Source organism: Phalangium opilio, unplaced genomic scaffold (assembly GCF_054372755.1).
Source record: "Phalangium opilio isolate 3A_F unplaced genomic scaffold, DU_Popi_V2 ptg000217l_1, whole genome shotgun sequence".
NCBI classification, from domain to species: domain Eukaryota; kingdom Metazoa; phylum Arthropoda; class Arachnida; order Opiliones; family Phalangiidae; genus Phalangium; species Phalangium opilio.
This window is the reverse complement of record NW_028324218.1, coordinates 1,286,064-1,304,223: the sequence shown is the minus strand read 5'-3', so window position 1 is coordinate 1,304,223 and position 18,160 is coordinate 1,286,064. Positions and strand designations below refer to the sequence as shown.

The 18,160-nt window shown below is 40.7% G+C and overlaps 1 protein-coding gene across 1 annotated transcript; it reads left to right on the top strand.

The window, feature by feature from the left end:
- Positions 1-5,864: 5,864 nt before the first annotated feature.
- On the top strand, positions 5,865-13,648 carry LOC149615476 (DNA repair protein RAD51 homolog 3-like). The gene is made up of 7 exons (XM_089857307.1): positions 5,865-6,104; positions 6,183-6,411; positions 6,475-6,647; positions 6,705-6,817; positions 6,870-7,004; positions 7,077-7,265; positions 13,481-13,648. The coding sequence occupies exons 1-7, from the start codon at positions 5,990-5,992 to the stop codon at positions 13,631-13,633; spliced, it is 1,107 nt and encodes a 368-aa protein (XP_089713433.1). The 5' UTR covers positions 5,865-5,989; the 3' UTR covers positions 13,634-13,648.
- The last annotated feature ends 4,512 nt before the right edge of the window (positions 13,649-18,160 follow it).

The window sequence follows — 18,160 nt, the reverse complement described above, 5'->3', positions numbered from 1 at the left end:
GCAAATTTTCAGCCTTCTAGGGCAAGCGGTTTGGGCTGGGCGTTGATTATCTGTCAGTCTGTCAGTCAGTCAGTCAGTCAGTCAGTCAGGACTTTGATTTATATAGATATAGATAACTTTTGAGTGAGATATAGAAATCAATTCATATAAAACAAATAAACAGTATATAAAACCTAGAACCATTTCAGTGCAGCTCTGACAGTATGTAGAAATATTAAGTGGTCATTGACCAGTTTTTTAATTAAAACCCTTGGGCTCTACTGGTCAAATGACCAGTTTAAAAATTTTCCTTATTTCTCACCCTGTTACGGCCGTATTTGTTAACATCCCGTATTTGTTAACAGCGCATGTGCAATAGGTCAGTTTAGCACACGATGGTTAAATGGATTATCTGTGTCGCTTTGAAAACAAACTTGGTGTAGTAGTATATTTGAAAGTAGGGCTTATCAGCTCCGGGGGAAATTTGAAAGTAGGGCTTGTCAGCTCCGGGGGAAATTTGAAAGTAGGGCTTATCAGCTCCGGGGGAAATTTGAAAGTAGGGCTTATCAGCTCCGGGGGAAATTTGCCAGTAGGGCTTATCAGCTCCGGGGGAAATTTGCCAGTAGGGCTTATCAGCTCCGGGGGAAATTTGCCAGTAGGGCTTATCAGCTCCGGGGGAAATTTGCCAGTAGGGCTTATCAGCTCCGGGGGAAATTTGCCAGTAGGGCTTATCAGCTCCGGGGGAAATTTGCCAGTAGGGCTTATCAGCTCCGGGGGAAATTTGCCAGTAGGGCTTATCAGCTCCGGGGGAAATTTGCCAGTAGGGCTTATCAGCTCCGGGGGAAATTTGCCAGTAGGGCTTATCAGCTCCGGGGGAAATTTGAAAGTAGGGCTTATCAGCTCCGGGGGAAATTTGCCAGTAGGGCTTATCAGCTCCGGGGGAAATTTGCCAGTAGGGCTTATCAGCTCCGGGGGAAATTTGAAAGTAGGGCTTATCAGCTCCGGGGGAAATTTGAAAGTAGGGCTTATCAGCTCCGGGGGAAATTTGCCAGTAGGGCTTATCAGCTCCGGGGGAAATTTGAAAGTAGGGCTTATCAGCTCCGGGGGAAATTTGAAAGTAGGGCTTATCAGCTCCGGGGGAAATTTGCCAGTAGGGCTTATCAGCTCCGGGGGAAATTTGAAAGTAGGGCTTATCAGCTCCGGGGGAAATTTGAAAGTAGGGCTTATCAGCTCCGGGGGAAATTTGAAAGTAGGGCTTATCAGCTCCGGGGGAAATTTGAAAGTAGGGCTTATCAGCTCCGGGGGAAATTTGCCAGTAGGGCTTATCAGCTCCGGGGGAAATTTGCCAGTAGGGCTTATCAGCTCCGGGGGAAATTTGCCAGTAGGGCTTATCAGCTCCGGGGGAAATTTGCCAGTAGGGCTTATCAGCTCCGGGGGAAATTTGCCAGTAGGGCTTATCAGCTCCGGGGGAAATTTGAAAGTAGGGCTTATCAGCTCCGGGGGAAATTTGCCAGTAGGGCTTATCAGCTCCGGGGGAAATTTGCCAGTAGGGCTTATCAGCTCCGGGGGAAATTTGAAAGTAGGGCTTATCAGCTCCGGGGGAAATTTGAAAGTAGGGCTTATCAGCTCCGGGGGAAATTTGCCAGTAGGGCTTATCAGCTCCGGGGGAAATTTGCCAGTAGGGCTTATCAGCTCCGGGGGAAATTTGAAAGTAGGGCTTATCAGCTCCGGGGGAAATTTGCCAGTAGGGCTTATCAGCTCCGGGGGAAATTTGAAAGTAGGGCTTATCAGCTCCGGGGGAAATTTGAAAGTAGGGCTTATCAGCTCCGGGGGAAATTTGCCAGTAGGGCTTATCAGCTCCGGGGGAAATTTGCCAGTAGGGCTTATCAGCTCCGGGGGAAATTTGAAAGTAGGGCTTATCAGCTCCGGGGGAAATTTGCCAGTAGGGCTTATCAGCTCCGGGGGAAATTTGCCAGTAGGGCTTATCAGCTCCGGGGGAAATTTGAAAGTAGGGCTTATCAGCTCCGGGGGAAATTTGAAAGTAGGGCTTATCAGCTCCGGGGGAAATTTGAAAGTAGGGCTTATCAGCTCCGGGGGAAATTTGAAAGTAGGGCTTATCAGCTCCGGGGGAAATTTGAAAGTAGGGCTTATAAGCTCCGGGGGAAATTTGAAAGTAGGGCTTATCAGCTCCGGGGGAAATTTGAAAGTAGGGCTTATCAGCTCCGGGGGAAATTTGCCAGTAGGGCTTATCAGCTCCGGGGGAAATTTGCCAGTAGGGCTTATCAGCTCCGGGGGAAATTTGCCAGTAGGGCTTATCAGCTCCGGGGGAAATTTGAAAGTAGGGCTTATCAGCTCCGGGGGAAATTTGAAAGTAGGGCTTATCAGCTCCGGGGGAAATTTGAAAGTAGGGCTTATCAGCTCCGGGGGAAATTTGAAAGTAGGGCTTATCAGCTCCGGGGGAAATTTGAAAGTAGGGCTTATCAGCTCCGGGGGAAATTTGAAAGTAGGGCTTATCAGCTCCGGGGGAAATTTGAAAGTAGGGCTTATCAGCTCCGGGGGAAATTTGAAAGTAGGGCTTATCAGCTCCGGGGGAAATTTGAAAGTAGGGCTTATCAGCTCCGGGGGAAATTTGAAAGTAGGGCTTATCAGCTCCGGGGGAAATTTGAAAGTAGGGCTTATCAGCTCCGGGGGAAATTTGCCAGTAGGGCTTATCAGCTCCGGGGGAAATTTGCCAGTAGGGCTTGTCAGCTCCGGGGGAAATTTGCCAGTAGGGCTTGTCAGCTCCGGGGGAAATTTGCCAGTAGGGCTTATCAGCTCCGGGGGAAATTTGCCAGTAGGGCTTATCAGCTCCGGGGGAAATTTGCCAGTAGGGCTTATCAGCTCCGGGGGAAATTTGAAAGTAGGGCTTATCAGCTCCGGGGGAAATTTGAAAGTAGGGCTTGTCAGCTCCGGGGGAAATTTGCCAGTAGGGCTTGTCAGCTCCGGGGGAAATTTGCCAGTAGGGCTTGTCAGCTCCGGGGGAAATTTGCCAGTAGGGCTTGTCAGCTCCGGGGGAAATTTGCCAGTAGGGCTTGTCAGCTCCGGGGGAAATTTGCCAGTAGGGCTTGTCAGCTCCGGGGGAAATTTGCCAGTAGGGCTTGTCAGCTCCGGGGGAAATTTGCCAGTAGGGCTTGTCAGCTCCGGGGGAAATTTGCCAGTAGGGCTTGTCAGCTCCGGGGGAAATTTGCCAGTAGGGCTTGTCAGCTCCGGGGGAAATTTGCCAGTAGGGCTTGTCAGCTCCGGGGGAAATTTGCCAGTAGGGCTTGTCAGCTCCGGGGGAAATTTGCCAGTAGGGCTTGTCAGCTCCGGGGGAAATTTGCCAGTAGGGCTTGTCAGCTCCGGGGGAAATTTGCCAGTAGGGCTTGTCAGCTCCGGGGGAAATTTGCCAGTAGGGCTTATCAGATCAATAAGGGGAAAACTCCGGCCTATATGAACGACTTCTTTACTAAACAAACGGAAATGCATAACCATTCAACTAGATCCAGCAACAATAATTTCCACGTAGAAGACCTTCAAACAACATTAAGAAAAAAAAGTGCAAAATTTCGCGGTATAACCTTATGGAATTTCAAGTTCATTACTGATATTGTTTCGTTGCATTCCTCCCTAATTAATTTAGTTTAATTATAATTAATTTTTAAAATAATTATATTAATATTTACTTTATTTTTTCGTAACGGTTTCGGGCCTCTAATTTAATTTCGGAAATTTGGTTTTCGTAAAATTTAATTAGTTTAAAATTATCTTCACTCTGTTAATTAGTAATAAGGATAATTAAATTATTTAAATTTAATTTTAATTATTATTCATTCATTAACAACACCTTAAGATTTCGTTCATTTTCGATTTGATTTAATTGCGATTCGAGTTCCTTAATTATGTTTGATTGGTCTTGAAGAATGGCGTCTAATTCTAATTCAGTGTGGGATACTTGACCTCTTATGACGTCATTAAGGGCATCGTCTAAACGCTTTTGGGTCAAATATTCCATTTCTTTAAAACATTCGCAAAAATCTATAAAAGAAATAGATTAAATTAATATTTTGTTAATTAACACTTAGTTACCAGCATGATATTGGTAATTAAAAGAAAAGGTAACTTTTTTTTTTAAACACTTAATCAAGTATTTCTTCATTTTAATTAAATTTTGCTTGGGGTTAATATTATTAACCGAGTCTTTTGATATCTCCATATATTCCCTATTTAATATATACCCTTTAAGCCGCTTGGTTTCCATTAATAAACTAAGCTTGCCAAGCCTCTAAAAGACTAATCTTACTTTGTAAAATCAGACATATCATTGGTCGCCTCAGACCTATCAGTTGTTAAATACGCGAAGGTATCTAGCTTCTGATTGGTCGCTTTCAAAATATGAATAATCCTTTGTTTATTCAAAAGCGCCATTTCAAGTTGTACCGCCATAAATTTCTCTAATTTTAATTGTAAATTAATTAACTTAATGTTAAATTAAATTAAATTAATCTTAAATTAATCAGCCTTTCAAAGATATCGTGAGATATTAACGTAAATACTTGTGTAAATAAACCATCCATAATATAATATAAAAATAGCAATAACCGTTAAGCCTTGGCCCCCCTCTTAATTTGCAATTAATTTTTTTATCAAAGCCCAATTACAATCAAATTAGCATTTTTATCTCCTCTTGGTTAACAAATCATGTTTACACAAGTGACAAAGGTTGAATGATATTATATGGAAAAGTATTTGGCGTTCGTTTTATTCTCTCGCTAAGCCTTTGCGTGATCAAAGCAATCAAGGACAGGACTTGGTAGAGAAATTGCTGTTTAGACAGTAATAATGTATATTACAGAGTGTGTATGTGTGTGGCAACATTTTAGAGGTTAGAAAAGAACGCCCAGAATTGTGGTGGCTCCTTTGTTAATGTGATTGATTAAAATGGATTAATGAACTATGCTCACGAAACCACAACATTTTTAAATTAAAATATAACGTTTTTTAATTAAGTTTGTGGTTCATTCAAATTCAAATCAAATATTGTTTAAAATTACTAGGGGCCTAGTTCTATTAAAAACTTCATGAATTAATTTTCTTTATTTTCTTTAGTTCAAATTATAACCACTTGGGGCAGCACTTTCTAGTCCAGAGAAATGTTTTGTCTCTCTCATAACAAAGTGCATTGTTCTCTCACAATAGCGGTTGCTTTTAATTTATTCATAAATAGCATATTTAAACAGTTTTTCTTACATACCCAAGTATCTCTGCTGTTTAATTTAATATTGTATTTTATTTTTTTTTATCGTAAAATACTTTATTTGAAAGTAGTAGTGTTTACATTATTAGGCTTAACGAAGTTTATAGTCTTTTGTTTATGGGTCGTAACCGTGGTAACCAAAATCGATTTTATTTTTCCCGCGTTTTTCGACCTTTTTTATAAATATATAACTCAAATTACTACTTAACATCAGAAAACATTCGTATAATTATTTGAATTAGTTCTTTATTGTAAACTTATATATTTAACAACGGTTTTACACATATTTAAATTTGCCGCCAGTTTGTATACGACAAAACTCCAGGGCCGGAAATAAGCACAGGACACTGGACATTGTCCAATAAAATTTTAAAATGTCCTATAATTTTTCTAAAAACTAAGGGGGTCACTGGACGGTTGACCAGTAAATATTTCTCAAGTTTTGATAGCTTGACTATGAAGATGCGACACTATTTCTGCACACTCCAGTGGACAATGTCCTATAAATTTTCCAATCAAAGAGGGGGTCAGTGGACACATGTCCTATAAGAAATTTTCCTTATTTCCGGCCCTGCAAAACTCAAGGGAAGAGAAAGTGGGCTGTAAATAAGCTAAAGAAGTTAGGCTTAACTTGTTTACCTTTGATCAAGCAGACGATAAAAGTTTCGCGCCAGAGTTTGAGTTTGCATCTCGTACTCCCTGTTTAAATTAGTAATTAAGTACAATAAAATCAATTTAATGCGAAGTATACATTCTTACCAATTACCATACGCGATAAAATCCAAGTTACACGATTCCGGATTTTGTTTCGATAAAGATTTTAAACACGTAACGCCTGAGAAATTACAAAAAGGTAAATATGCCAAGGCTTAGCTTATGACTGCAACATGATTTATCAATCATTTACCCATCACATTTTCCCTAAAATTAGAAACTGGATTAAGTTTGGATGATGTAAATACTGTTTTAAATACAATTATTAACGCCCCTTCACCCCTTAATAAATGCACAACCGGTAACATAAGCCTTCAGAAAGAACAAAGTAGTGAAAGTATTATAACGTTCAGTCAGAAAATAGACCAGATTTTAGGCGGTGGTGTACCTCTTTGTAAAATAACTGAGATTTGTGGGTGCCCTGGTACAGGAAAGACCCAATTATGGTACTATCTTAATTAATTTAATTCCCAAAACTATTAGTAACCCTCTTTACAATGTTTATTTAGTTTACAATTATGTATTGATGTTCAAATTCCAATAACAATGGGTGGTATTGATGGTGAAGCCATATTTATTGATACAGAGAGAACGTTTTTCACTCAAAGACTTATAGAAATCGCGTCAGCCACTGTAGAACATTGTAATTTATATTACTCTAATCAAACTTTAGACCTTAAAGGTATTTTTTTAATTAAATTAAGCTTTAATTAAACAATAATTAGGCCTTTCTTTATAGATTTTACAGTTGATAAAATTTTAAATGGTATTCAATATATAAACTGTAAGAGTTATGTTGAACTTTTAGCAATCGTTAATCAACTACCACAGATTATAGATAAAAATGATAAAGTATGTTTATACAACATTTAAAGTGTTTAAACTAATTTCTTAATTATTATAGATTAAATTAATAATAATAGATAGTATAGCTTTTCATTTCCGTTATGGCTATGATGATACATTCTATAAACGTACAAAAATACTTAATAATGTAGCCAAGTCTTTAATTAAACTTGCAACTCATAAAAATCTAGCTGTAAGTTTTAGATAATTATATATTTAACAGTAACCCGTATTAATTAAGCTATTTTTTCTCTAATGAATCAAGGTAGTTTGGACCAATCAAATGACTACAAAATTTGGTGAAAAACAAATAGTTCTTGTACCATCTTTAGGTGATAATTTCGCCCATAATTGTAATCTCAAATTAATTTTATATTGGGATAATGAAACTAGGAAAGCTTTACTCCAAAAAAGTCCTTTTAATCAAGAGACAGTGGCTCCTTTTCAAATTTTAGTGAGTTTGATGATGATTAATCTGATAGAAATAGGCACACTAACTGTGGAACAGCTTAGCTTGGGTGGGACGCCAAAAAAAGGGGGAGGAACAGTCGGACTGAATTGTAATTGGTTCATCTGTACCCTTCTTAACCAATTAAAATAGAGTCCGCCTGTAATTGGTTCATCTGTAGCCCTTCTTAACCAATCACAATTAAGTCCGCCTATTTCCCCCCCCCCTGTAATTGGTTCATCTGTAGCCCTTCTTAACCAATCACAATTAAGTCCGCCTATTTCCCCCCCCCTGTAATTGGTTCATCTGTAGCCCTTCTTAACCAATCACAATTAAGTCCGCCTATTTCCCCCCCTGTAATTGGTTCATCTGTAGCCCTTCTTAACCAATCACAATTAAGTCCGCCTATTTCCCCCCCCCTGTAATTGGTTCATCTGTAGCCCTTCTTAACCAATCACAATTAAGTCCGCCTATTTCCCCCCCCCTGTAATTGGTTCATCTGTAGCCCTTCTTAACCAATCACAATTAAGTCCGCCTATTTCCCCCCCCTGTAATTGGTTCATCTGTAGCCCTTCTTAACCAATCACAATTAAGTCCGCCTATTTCCCCCCCCCCTGTAATTGGTTCATCTGTAGCCCTTCTTAACCAATCACAATTAAGTCCGCCTATTTCCCCCCCTGTAATTGGTTCATCTGTAGCCCTTCTTAACCAATCACAATTAAGTCCGCCTATTTCCCCCCCCCTGTAATTGGTTCATCTGTAGCCCTTCTTAACCAATCACAATTAAGTCCGCCTATTTCCCCCCCCCCTGTAATTGGTTCATCTGTAGCCCTTCTTAACCAATCACAATTAAGTCCGCCTATTTCCCCCCCCCCTGTAATTGGTTCATCTGTAGCCCTTCTTAACCAATCACAATTAAGTCCGCCTATTTCCCCCCCCCCTGTAATTGGTTCATCTGTAGCCCTTCTTAACCAATCACAATTAAGTCCGCCTATTTCCCCCCCCCCTGTAATTGGTTCATCTGTAGCCCTTCTTAACCAATCACAATTAAGTCCGCCTATTTCCCCCCCCCCCTGTAATTGGTTCATCTGTAGCCCTTCTTAACCAATCACAATTAAGTCCGCCTATTTCCCCCCCCCCTGTAATTGGTTCATCTGTAGCCCTTCTTAACCAATCACAATTAAGTCCGCCTATTTCCCCCCCCCCTGTAATTGGTTCATCTGTAGCCCTTCTTAACCAATCACAATTAAGTCCGCCTATTTCCCCCCCCCCTGTAATTGGTTCATCTGTAGCCCTTCTTAACCAATCACAATTAAGTCCGCCTATTTCCCCCCCCCTGTAATTGGTTCATCTGTAGCCCTTCTTAACCAATCACAATTAAGTCCGCCTATTTCCCCCCCCCCCCTGTAATTGGTTCATCTGTAGCCCTTCTTAACCAATCACAATTAAGTCCGCCTATTTCCCCCCCCCCTGTAATTGGTTCATCTGTAGCCCTTCTTAACCAATCACAATTAAGTCCGCCTATTTCCCCCCCCCCTGTAATTGGTTCATCTGTAGCCCTTCTTAACCAATCACAATTAAGTCCGCCTATTTCCCCCCCCTGTAATTGGTTCATCTGTAGCCCTTCTTAACCAATCACAATTAAGTCCGCCTATTTCCCCCCCCCCTGTAATTGGTTCATCTGTAGCCCTTCTTAACCAATCACAATTAAGTCCGCCTATTCCCCCCCCCTGTAATTGGTTCATCTGTAGCCCTTCTTAACCAATCACAATTAAGTCCGCCTATTTCCCCCCCCCTGTAATTGGTTCATCTGTAGCCCTTCTTAACCAATCACAATTAAGTCCGCCTATTTCCCCCCCCCCCTGTAATTGGTTCATCTGTAGCCCTTCTTAACCAATAACAATTAAGTCCGCCTATTTCCCCCCCCTGTAATTGGTTCATCTGTAGCCCTTCTTAACCAATCACAATTAAGTCCGCCTATTTCCCCCCCCCCCTGTAATTGGTTCATCTGTAGCCCTTCTTAACCAATCACAATTAAGTCCGCCTATTTCCCCCCCCCCTGTAATTGGTTCATCTGTAGCCCTTCTTAACCAATTAGAATAGAGTCCGCCTATTCCTCCCCCTGTAATTGGTTCACCTGTAGCCCCTCTTAACCAATTAAAATAGAGTCCGCCTATTCCTCCCCTGTAATTGGTTCATCTGTAGCTCTTCTTAACCAATCACAATTAAGTCCGCCTATTTCCCCCCCTGTAATTGGTTCATCTGTAGCCCTTCTTAACCAATCACAATTAAGTCCGCCTATTTCCCCCCCCCCCTGTAATTGGTTCATCTGTAGCCCTTCTTAACCAATCACAATTAAGTCCGCCTATTTCCCCCCCCCCCTGTAATTGGTTCATCTGTAGCCCTTCTTAACCAATCACAATTAAGTCCGCCTATTTCCCCCCCCCTGTAATTGGTTCATCTGTAGCCCTTCTTAACCAATCACAATTAAGTCCGCATATTTCCCCCCCCCCCCTGTAATTGGTTCATCTGTAGCCCTTCTTAACCAATCACAATTAAGTCCGCCTATTTCCCCCCCTGTAATTGGTTCATCTGTAGCCCTTCTTAACCAATCACAATTAAGTCCGCCTATTTCCCCCCCCCCTGTAATTGGTTCATCTGTAGCCCTTCTTAACCAATAACAATTAAGTCCGCCTATTTCCCCCCCCCTGTAATTGGTTCATCTGTAGCCCTTCTTAACCAATCACAATTAAGTCCGCCTATTTCCCCCCCCCTGTAATTGGTTCATCTGTAGCCCTTCTTAACCAATCACAATTAAGTCCGCCTATTTCCCCCCCCCCTGTAATTGGTTCATCTGTAGCCCTTCTTAACCAATCACAATTAAGTCCGCCTATTTCCCCCCCCCCCTGTAATTGGTTCATCTGTAGCCCTTCTTAACCAATCACAATTAAGTCCGCCTATTTCCCCCCCCCCTGTAATTGGTTCATCTGTAGCCCTTCTTAACCAATCACAATTAAGTCCGCCTATTTCCCCCCCCCCTGTAATTGGTTCATCTGTAGCCCTTCTTAACCAATCACAATTAAGTCCGCCTATTTCCCCCCCTGTAATTGGTTCATCTGTAGCCCTTCTTAACCAATCACAATTAAGTCCGCCTATTTCCCCCCCCCTGTAATTGGTTCATCTGTAGCCCTTCTTAACCAATAACAATTAAGTCCGCCTATTTCCCCCCCCCCTGTAATTGGTTCATCTGTAGCCCTTCTTAACCAATCACAATTAAGTCCGCCTATTTCCCCCCCCCTGTAATTGGTTCATCTGTAGCCCTTCTTAACCAATCACAATTAAGTCCGCCTATTCCCCCCCCCCTGTAATTGGTTCATCTGTAGCCCTTCTTAACCAATCACAATTAAGTCCGCCTATTTCCCCCCCTGTAATTGGTTCATCTGTAGCCCTTCTTAACCAATTAGAATAGAGTCCGCCTATTCCTCCCCCTGTAATTGGTTCATCTGTAGCCCCTCTTAACCAATTAAAATAGAGTCCGCCTATTTCCCCCCCCCCTGTAATTGGTTCATCTGTAGCCCTTCTTAACCAATCACAATTAAGTCCGCCTATTCCCCCCCCCCTGTAATTGGTTCATCTGTAGCCCTTCTTAACCAATCACAATTAAGTCCGCCTATTTCCCCCCCTGTAATTGGTTCATCTGTAGCCCTTCTTAACCAATCACAATTAAGTCCGCATATTTCCCCCCCCCCCCTGTAATTGGTTCATCTGTAGCCCTTCTTAACCAATCACAATTAAGTCCGCCTATTTCCCCCCCCCCCTGTAATTGGTTCATCTGTAGCCCTTCTTAACCAATCACAATTAAGTCCGCCTATTTCCCCCCCCCCCTGTAATTGGTTCATCTGTAGCCCTTCTTAACCAATCACAATTAAGTCCGCCTATTTCCCCCCCCCCCTGTAATTGGTTCATCTGTAGCCCTTCTTAACCAATCACAATTAAGTCCGCCTATTTCCCCCCCCTGTAATTGGTTCATCTGTAGCCCTTCTTAACCAATCACAATTAAGTCCGCCTATTTCCCCCCCCCCCTGTAATTGGTTCATCTGTAGCCCTTCTTAACCAATCACAATTAAGTCCGCCTATTTCCCCCCCCCCTGTAATTGGTTCATCTGTAGCCCTTCTTAACCAATCACAATTAAGTCCGCCTATTTCCCCCCCCTGTAATTGGTTCATCTGTAGCCCTTCTTAACCAATCACAATTAAGTCCGCCTATTTCCCCCCCCCTGTAATTGGTTCATCTGTAGCCCTTCTTAACCAATCACAATTAAGTCCGCCTATTTCCCCCCCCCCTGTAATTGGTTCATCTGTAGCCCTTCTTAACCAATCACAATTAAGTCCGCCTATTTCCCCCCCCTGTAATTGGTTCATCTGTAGCCCTTCTTAACCAATCACAATTAAGTCCGCCTATTTCCCCCCCTGTAATTGGTTCATCTGTAGCCCTTCTTAACCAATTAGAATAGAGTCCGCCTATTCCTCCCCCTGTAATTGGTTCATCTGTAGCCCCTCTTAACCAATTAAAATAGAGTCCGCCTATTTCCCCCCCCCCCTGTAATTGGTTCATCTGTAGCCCTTCTTAACCAATCACAATTAAGTCCGCCTATTTCCCCCCCCCCTGTAATTGGTTCATCTGTAGCCCTTCTTAACCAATCACAATTAAGTCCGCCTATTTTCCCCCCCCCCCTGTAATTGGTTCATCTGTAGCCCTTCTTAACCAATCACAATTAAGTCCGCATATTTCCCCCCCCCCCTGTAATTGGTTCATCTGTAGCCCTTCTTAACCAATCACAATTAAGTCCGCCTATTTCCCCCCCCCCTGTAATTGGTTCATCTGTAGCCCTTCTTAACCAATCACAATTAAGTCCGCCTATTTCCCCCCCCCTGTAATTGGTTCATCTGTAGCCCTTCTTAACCAATCACAATTAAGTCCGCCTATTTCCCCCCTGTAATTGGTTCATCTGTAGCCCTTCTTAACCAATCACAATTAAGTCCGCCTATTTCCCCCCCCCCTGTAATTGGTTCATCTGTAGCCCTTCTTAACCAATCACAATTAAGTCCGCCTATTTCCCCCCCCCCTGTAATTGGTTCATCTGTAGCCCTTCTTAACCAATCACAATTAAGTCCGCCTATTTCCCCCCCCCTGTAATTGGTTCATCTGTAGCCCTTCTTAACCAATCACAATTAAGTCCGCCTATTTCCCCCCCCCCCCCTGTAATTGGTTCATCTGTAGCCCTTCTTAACCAATCACAATTAAGTCCGCCTATTTCCCCCCCCCTGTAATTGGTTCATCTGTAGCCCTTCTTAACCAATCACAATTAAGTCCGCCTATTTCCCCCCCTGTAATTGGTTCATCTGTAGCCCTTCTTAACCAATTAGAATAGAGTCCGCCTATTCCTCCCCCTGTAATTGGTTCATCTGTAGCCCCTCTTAACCAATTAAAATAGAGTCCGCCTATTTCCCCCCCCCCCTGTAATTGGTTCATCTGTAGCCCTTCTTAACCAATCACAATTAAGTCCGCCTATTTCCCCCCCCCTGTAATTGGTTCATCTGTAGCCCTTCTTAACCAATCACAATTAAGTCCGCCTATTTTCCCCCCCCCCTGTAATTGGTTCATCTGTAGCCCTTCTTAACCAATCACAATTAAGTCCGCATATTTCCCCCCCCCTGTAATTGGTTCATCTGTAGCCCTTCTTAACCAATCACAATTAAGTCCGCCTATTTCCCCCCCTGTAATTGGTTCATCTGTAGCCCCTCTTAACCAATTAAAATAGAGTCCGCCTATTCCTCCCCTGTAATTGGTTCATCTGTAGCTCTTCTTAACCAATTAAAATAGAGTCCGCCTATTCCTCCCCCTGTAATTGGTTCATCTGTAGCCTTTCTTAACCAATTAGAATTGAGTCCGCCTATTCCTCCCCTGTAATTGGTTCATCTGTAGCCCTTCTTAACCAATTAAAATAGAGTCCGCCTATTCCTCCCCCTGTAATTGGTTCATCTGTAGCCCTTCTTAACCAATCACAATTGATTCCGCCTATTCCTCCCCCATTTTTTGACGTCCCACCCAACCTAAGTTGTCCCACAGTTAGAGCACCTTTTTCTCTAAAATTTCAAATGATCCTTATTGTTATTTAATTAAGTTAATTAGCCTTTAATTAAAATAATAATCTTTCCAGAGTGTTGGAATTAGAGATATCCCAGTTGATACTGAAAATAAACAACCTTCAAAACGACTAAAGACTTTGCATCACGTGATTCCTTATGTATTTGCGTCACGTGATTCCTTATGTATTTACACCACGTGTTTCTTATATATTTACATCACTTGATTTCTTATATATTTACATCACGTGATTTCTTATATATTTGCATCACGTGAATCCTTATATATTTACAACACGTGAATCCTTATGTATTTACACCACGTGATTCCTTATGTATTTACACCACGTGTTTCTTATATATTTACATCACGTGATTTCTTAAATATTTACATCACGTGATTTCTTATATATTTGCATCACGTCATTCCTTATGTATTTGCATCACGTGATTCCTTATGTATTTGCATCACGTGATTCCTCATGTATTTGCGTCACGTGATTACTTATGTATTTGCGTCACGTGATTACTTATGTATTTGCATCACGTGATTACTTATGTATTTGCATCACGTGATTTCTTATATATTTGCATCACGTGATTCCTTATGTATTTACACCACGTGATTCCTTATGTATTTACACCACGTGATTCCTTATGTATTTACACCACGTGTTTCTTATATATTTACATCACGTGATTTCTTATATATTTACATCACGTGATTTCTTATATATTTACATCACGTGATTTCTTATATATTTGCATCACGTGAATCCTTATATATTTACAACACGTGAATCCTTATGTATTTACACCACGTGTTTCTTATATATTTACACCACGTGTTTCTTATATATTTACATCACGTGATTTCTTATATATTTACATCACGTGATTTCTTATATATTTACATCACGTGATTCCTTATAAATTTGCATCACGTGAATCCTTATATATTTACATCACGTGATTACTTATATAGTTGGATCACGTGATTCGTGACTTTTAATTTTAGATCACGTGATTCGTGACTTTTAATTTTAGATCACGTGATTCGTGACTTTTAATTTTAGATCACGTGATTCGTGACTTTTAATTTTAGATCACGTGATTCGTGACTTTTAATTTTGGATCACGTGATTCGTGACTTTTTCCATAAGTTTTTTGCTTTTCAAACCATAATCCAGGTCTAAATTTGAAGGAATAGAAGTCAATGGGGGGAGGGAAAAGGGGTGGGGTGGGGGTAGGGTTGAATCTGTCGATCTCCATTGGCTGTAATCTATCGGCGGGAATGAGGTCAACCATTGCGGGGGTCGATGCGCGATGCCAAAAGGGTAAGCCCCTATCCTCTTTAATGGATCTATACCTCTATCAATACTGTTTACAACTCGAAATGGGCCCAGAAAACGAAAGTAAATTTTCTTGTCACGGCGGGCCTTAGCTTAACCTCTTTAAATCTGACAGCGAAAACATCGTATCTCGATTTAAACCGTTATTTAAATCGTTATTGTTAAAGTATTGTATTTAACGGTATTGAGGGAAAGCAAACATCCAGGGGGAAGCGAGAAATACATTGTAACGTATTTGCTTTGTAATTAACTTAATTACGCTCGGAATTTAATGATATTTTGATGTAATGGTCTATAGAATGTCTACTTTATTATGGTACTTTCATTTTGTTTCTACTCATTATAAGTCAAAAGATATTAGGGTTTTTAGGTCTATAATTTGATAAATTTAAGTAATTCATGAGAAATTACTGTATGGTTTGTTTAAAATATGGTTTGGTAGTTCATATTGAAGGCCAAAGGTCAAGTTAGTTACCTATAAAATCCTGGAGTAATTTTAATTTAAATAATATTAATATTGTAAATTATAGTACAAACTTTAAATTGCAGTTATTACATTTTGATACTTATTCGATACATCCATTTGGCTCTTAATTCGCCAGTTCAATTTCAAGTGATGTGATGTGCGACCATAAAAATAGGGGTGTAGCTTAGTGTACAGGGTGTGGTTTCTTTTTAAAATATCAGATGTAGTACCAGGAATGCATACATCTACTTGGAATCATTGCGTATTGCCATTCATTTTCACTCAACGTATCTAGGGCGGATTTAGTCCAAGGGAGGAGCTAGCTAGACTAATCATTATATGTGACGAATTTTAAGTGGCTAATAATAATCTGGTGCGTTACTCAACCAATGAAATCAGTGTTAGAATTATGAGGCTTGACGTATTTTATAGTAAGTTCTCAAGCCCCGCCCACAAAATCCGAATTCATGGGAGCACAATAATTCTTAGTAGCTGTATGCATTCCTGGTATTACTAAACAAATACAGTGCGAAACACCCTGTTTAGTTTACTTTACTTTGGTCTACACTGTAGTTGTAGTAAAGGATCTTGTTTCTTCGAAGTTAGATTATCTTTTTCTTGGACGTGGGGGGTCAAGTTAATGGCGGGTAACGCTATAAAAACGTCTGCAAATCTACCCCAGCACCACTTTCTAGTGATGTCTTACCAATGAAGGAATATTAGTGCTTATTTTTAGAGAGTGTACCATTACAATCTACTCTTTAGGCCTACCGTCGTCTGTCACTTATAAACCAAAGTGAACAACTGCATGGGAACCTTGGGAGAATGACCCTTAATTGAAAATAAGTTACCCACGTGGTAAGTGCCCCGAGATAGCCAATTGAGTCATTACAATTCATACTTACTATTACCAGTACCATAAGTTCATAAGATATGTATGTTATGTTCCTACCATAAGTTTGTTTAATTAATATCTGGTCATGACAAAGTGAAAGGCTTGTAATGAATTTGAAGTGAGTGAGTGAGTGATTGAGTGAGGTAGGTCATAGATTCGAGAGGAGGTAAAGCGAGGGAGGTCTGGTTGGTGAGTGAGGTGGCGCTGCTGTCAAATTTGGGCTTAGTAATGCATAGACTAAATAGGAGTGCCTAGATGGAATTAGGTCCTAGCTGCAAAATTAATTAACCACGTGCACCGAGTGCACTTAGGACTTCAATTAAATTCTCGCTTCCGTCGTTCTCCTTGAGTCGAACTAGTTATCTCGAGTACTTGTAAGTCTCTCAGTAGCATTACGACAAAGTATAGGTAGTGCATATCATACTTATGGAGCGAACATATCACTTATAAACTTATGCTACTACTTATATTTTTATATTCAAGGTATTTTTGATAAGTCTGCCATAATTTTAAGGGTACCCTTAAAACAAGGAAAAGTTCTGTTAAAAAAAATAAATAAATAAAAAATACCAGAGTTTCGAAATCTTCTTAAAATTTGCATAATCCAAGGATCGTAAAACCGTTGTCGGAAATTCTAGCGAAACTGGGTTGTCCTTTAGGGAAATGTGCAAGGGTTCAGTCGTGGAATTGGAAGGGACTCGACTCGAAATAGGGTAAACCAAACTGATAAGGGTCGGCTTTTCTTAGACCATATAATATATATTCTAAGGGAACCTTCTTGAAAGCCCTTACGAGTATCCTGTTTTATAGCCCGGCCCAATTTCACCCAAAAACCAGGGAAATATATGGTAGTGTTTTTCTGATTTTTTTTTTTTTTTTTTACTTAGAAGTTTTTCTCGATAGTGTGGTTAAGCGTGTACGAAACGAATTTGGGTGTACTTTTTAGGGTGTAGGGTTTGAATGTATACCCTGCTTAACCCTTCTATTTTTTGCATATGATGTGTATATTTGACCGCTAAAATGTTGTATCTCCAATATTATTTTGTTTAAACAAGGAATACATAAAGAGATATGAATCATACCAAGAAGTGATATCTAGTTTATTAGGGAGAAGGTATAAGATGCCTAGGTATTCGCGCGCCATAGTCCTGCAGTCAAACTTTCAAAATACAAGGGGGGACGTAAAAGGAGGAGGCGCCGGGCTATTTCGCCTCCTCTCCTCAGTCGGAAAATATGACTGTAATTTTTTTCTCATTCGCGTCGTCGCGCTGACGTGCACGAGTTTTCAAGAACCAATGAGATGCTGCTGGTTGTAATTTAGACTGAGGCGGGGATTAACTCCGGACACGTCTACGTTTGGACTGGAGATAAAGAGCTAGAAATGTGGATGAATGAATTTATACCTTCTCCCTAATAAACTATAGTCTGTCAAATGAAAGAAGAGCCCTGAGAAATTTGTCCAAATTGGTGTCGCCACCATCGACCCCATAGTACTTTATCAACTTGTTTTGTTTTGTCAATAGTCGTCTGTAATATAGTCTGCTCTAAACAGATAGGCTTAATCGCAATAGAACCAATAAATTTTGCTATATATATTTAATATGTTTATGTTTCATGATTTTTTACGATCATCGAGTAAAAAACAAAATTAACGACAAGACACCAGTTTTATCTTTGTTGAACTAGCATTGCAATATATTTTAATGACATAAGTTAAAGTACTTGTCCATAAGTAGTTCAGCATCAAAGCGTCTTCAGTCCACGTTTTCATCAGAGTCTTCGCTGTCTTCTTGCATATTAATTTTAAGAGGTTCAATTGTGGTTTCGATGATGGGATCTTTTTCCCAATACTCATGCATTATATTCTCGACGTGCTCTATGGCCTTACGCCAATTCTCTGGTGTCACACGTTCAATGGCCCTCAATGTTGCATCTTTGACCGTCGAGAGTTTGAAACCAGAATTCTGCTTCGCAACGGCGTTCTTCACTTGTGCCCATATTAGTTCAATCGGGTTAAACTGGCAATGGTACGGTGGAATCC

Excerpts from the sequence above, each read along its gene's own strand:
- LOC149615476 (XM_089857307.1), top strand. The coding sequence starts at position 5,990 with ATGCGAAGTATACATTCTTACCAATTACCATACGCGATAAAATCCAAG. Across the intron at positions 6,412-6,474 it reads ACAGGAAAGACCCAATTATG|TTTACAATTATGTATTGATG; the intron begins GTACTATCTTAA and ends ATGTTTATTTAG. Across the intron at positions 6,818-6,869 it reads TTATAGATAAAAATGATAAA|ATTAAATTAATAATAATAGA; the intron begins GTATGTTTATAC and ends TAATTATTATAG.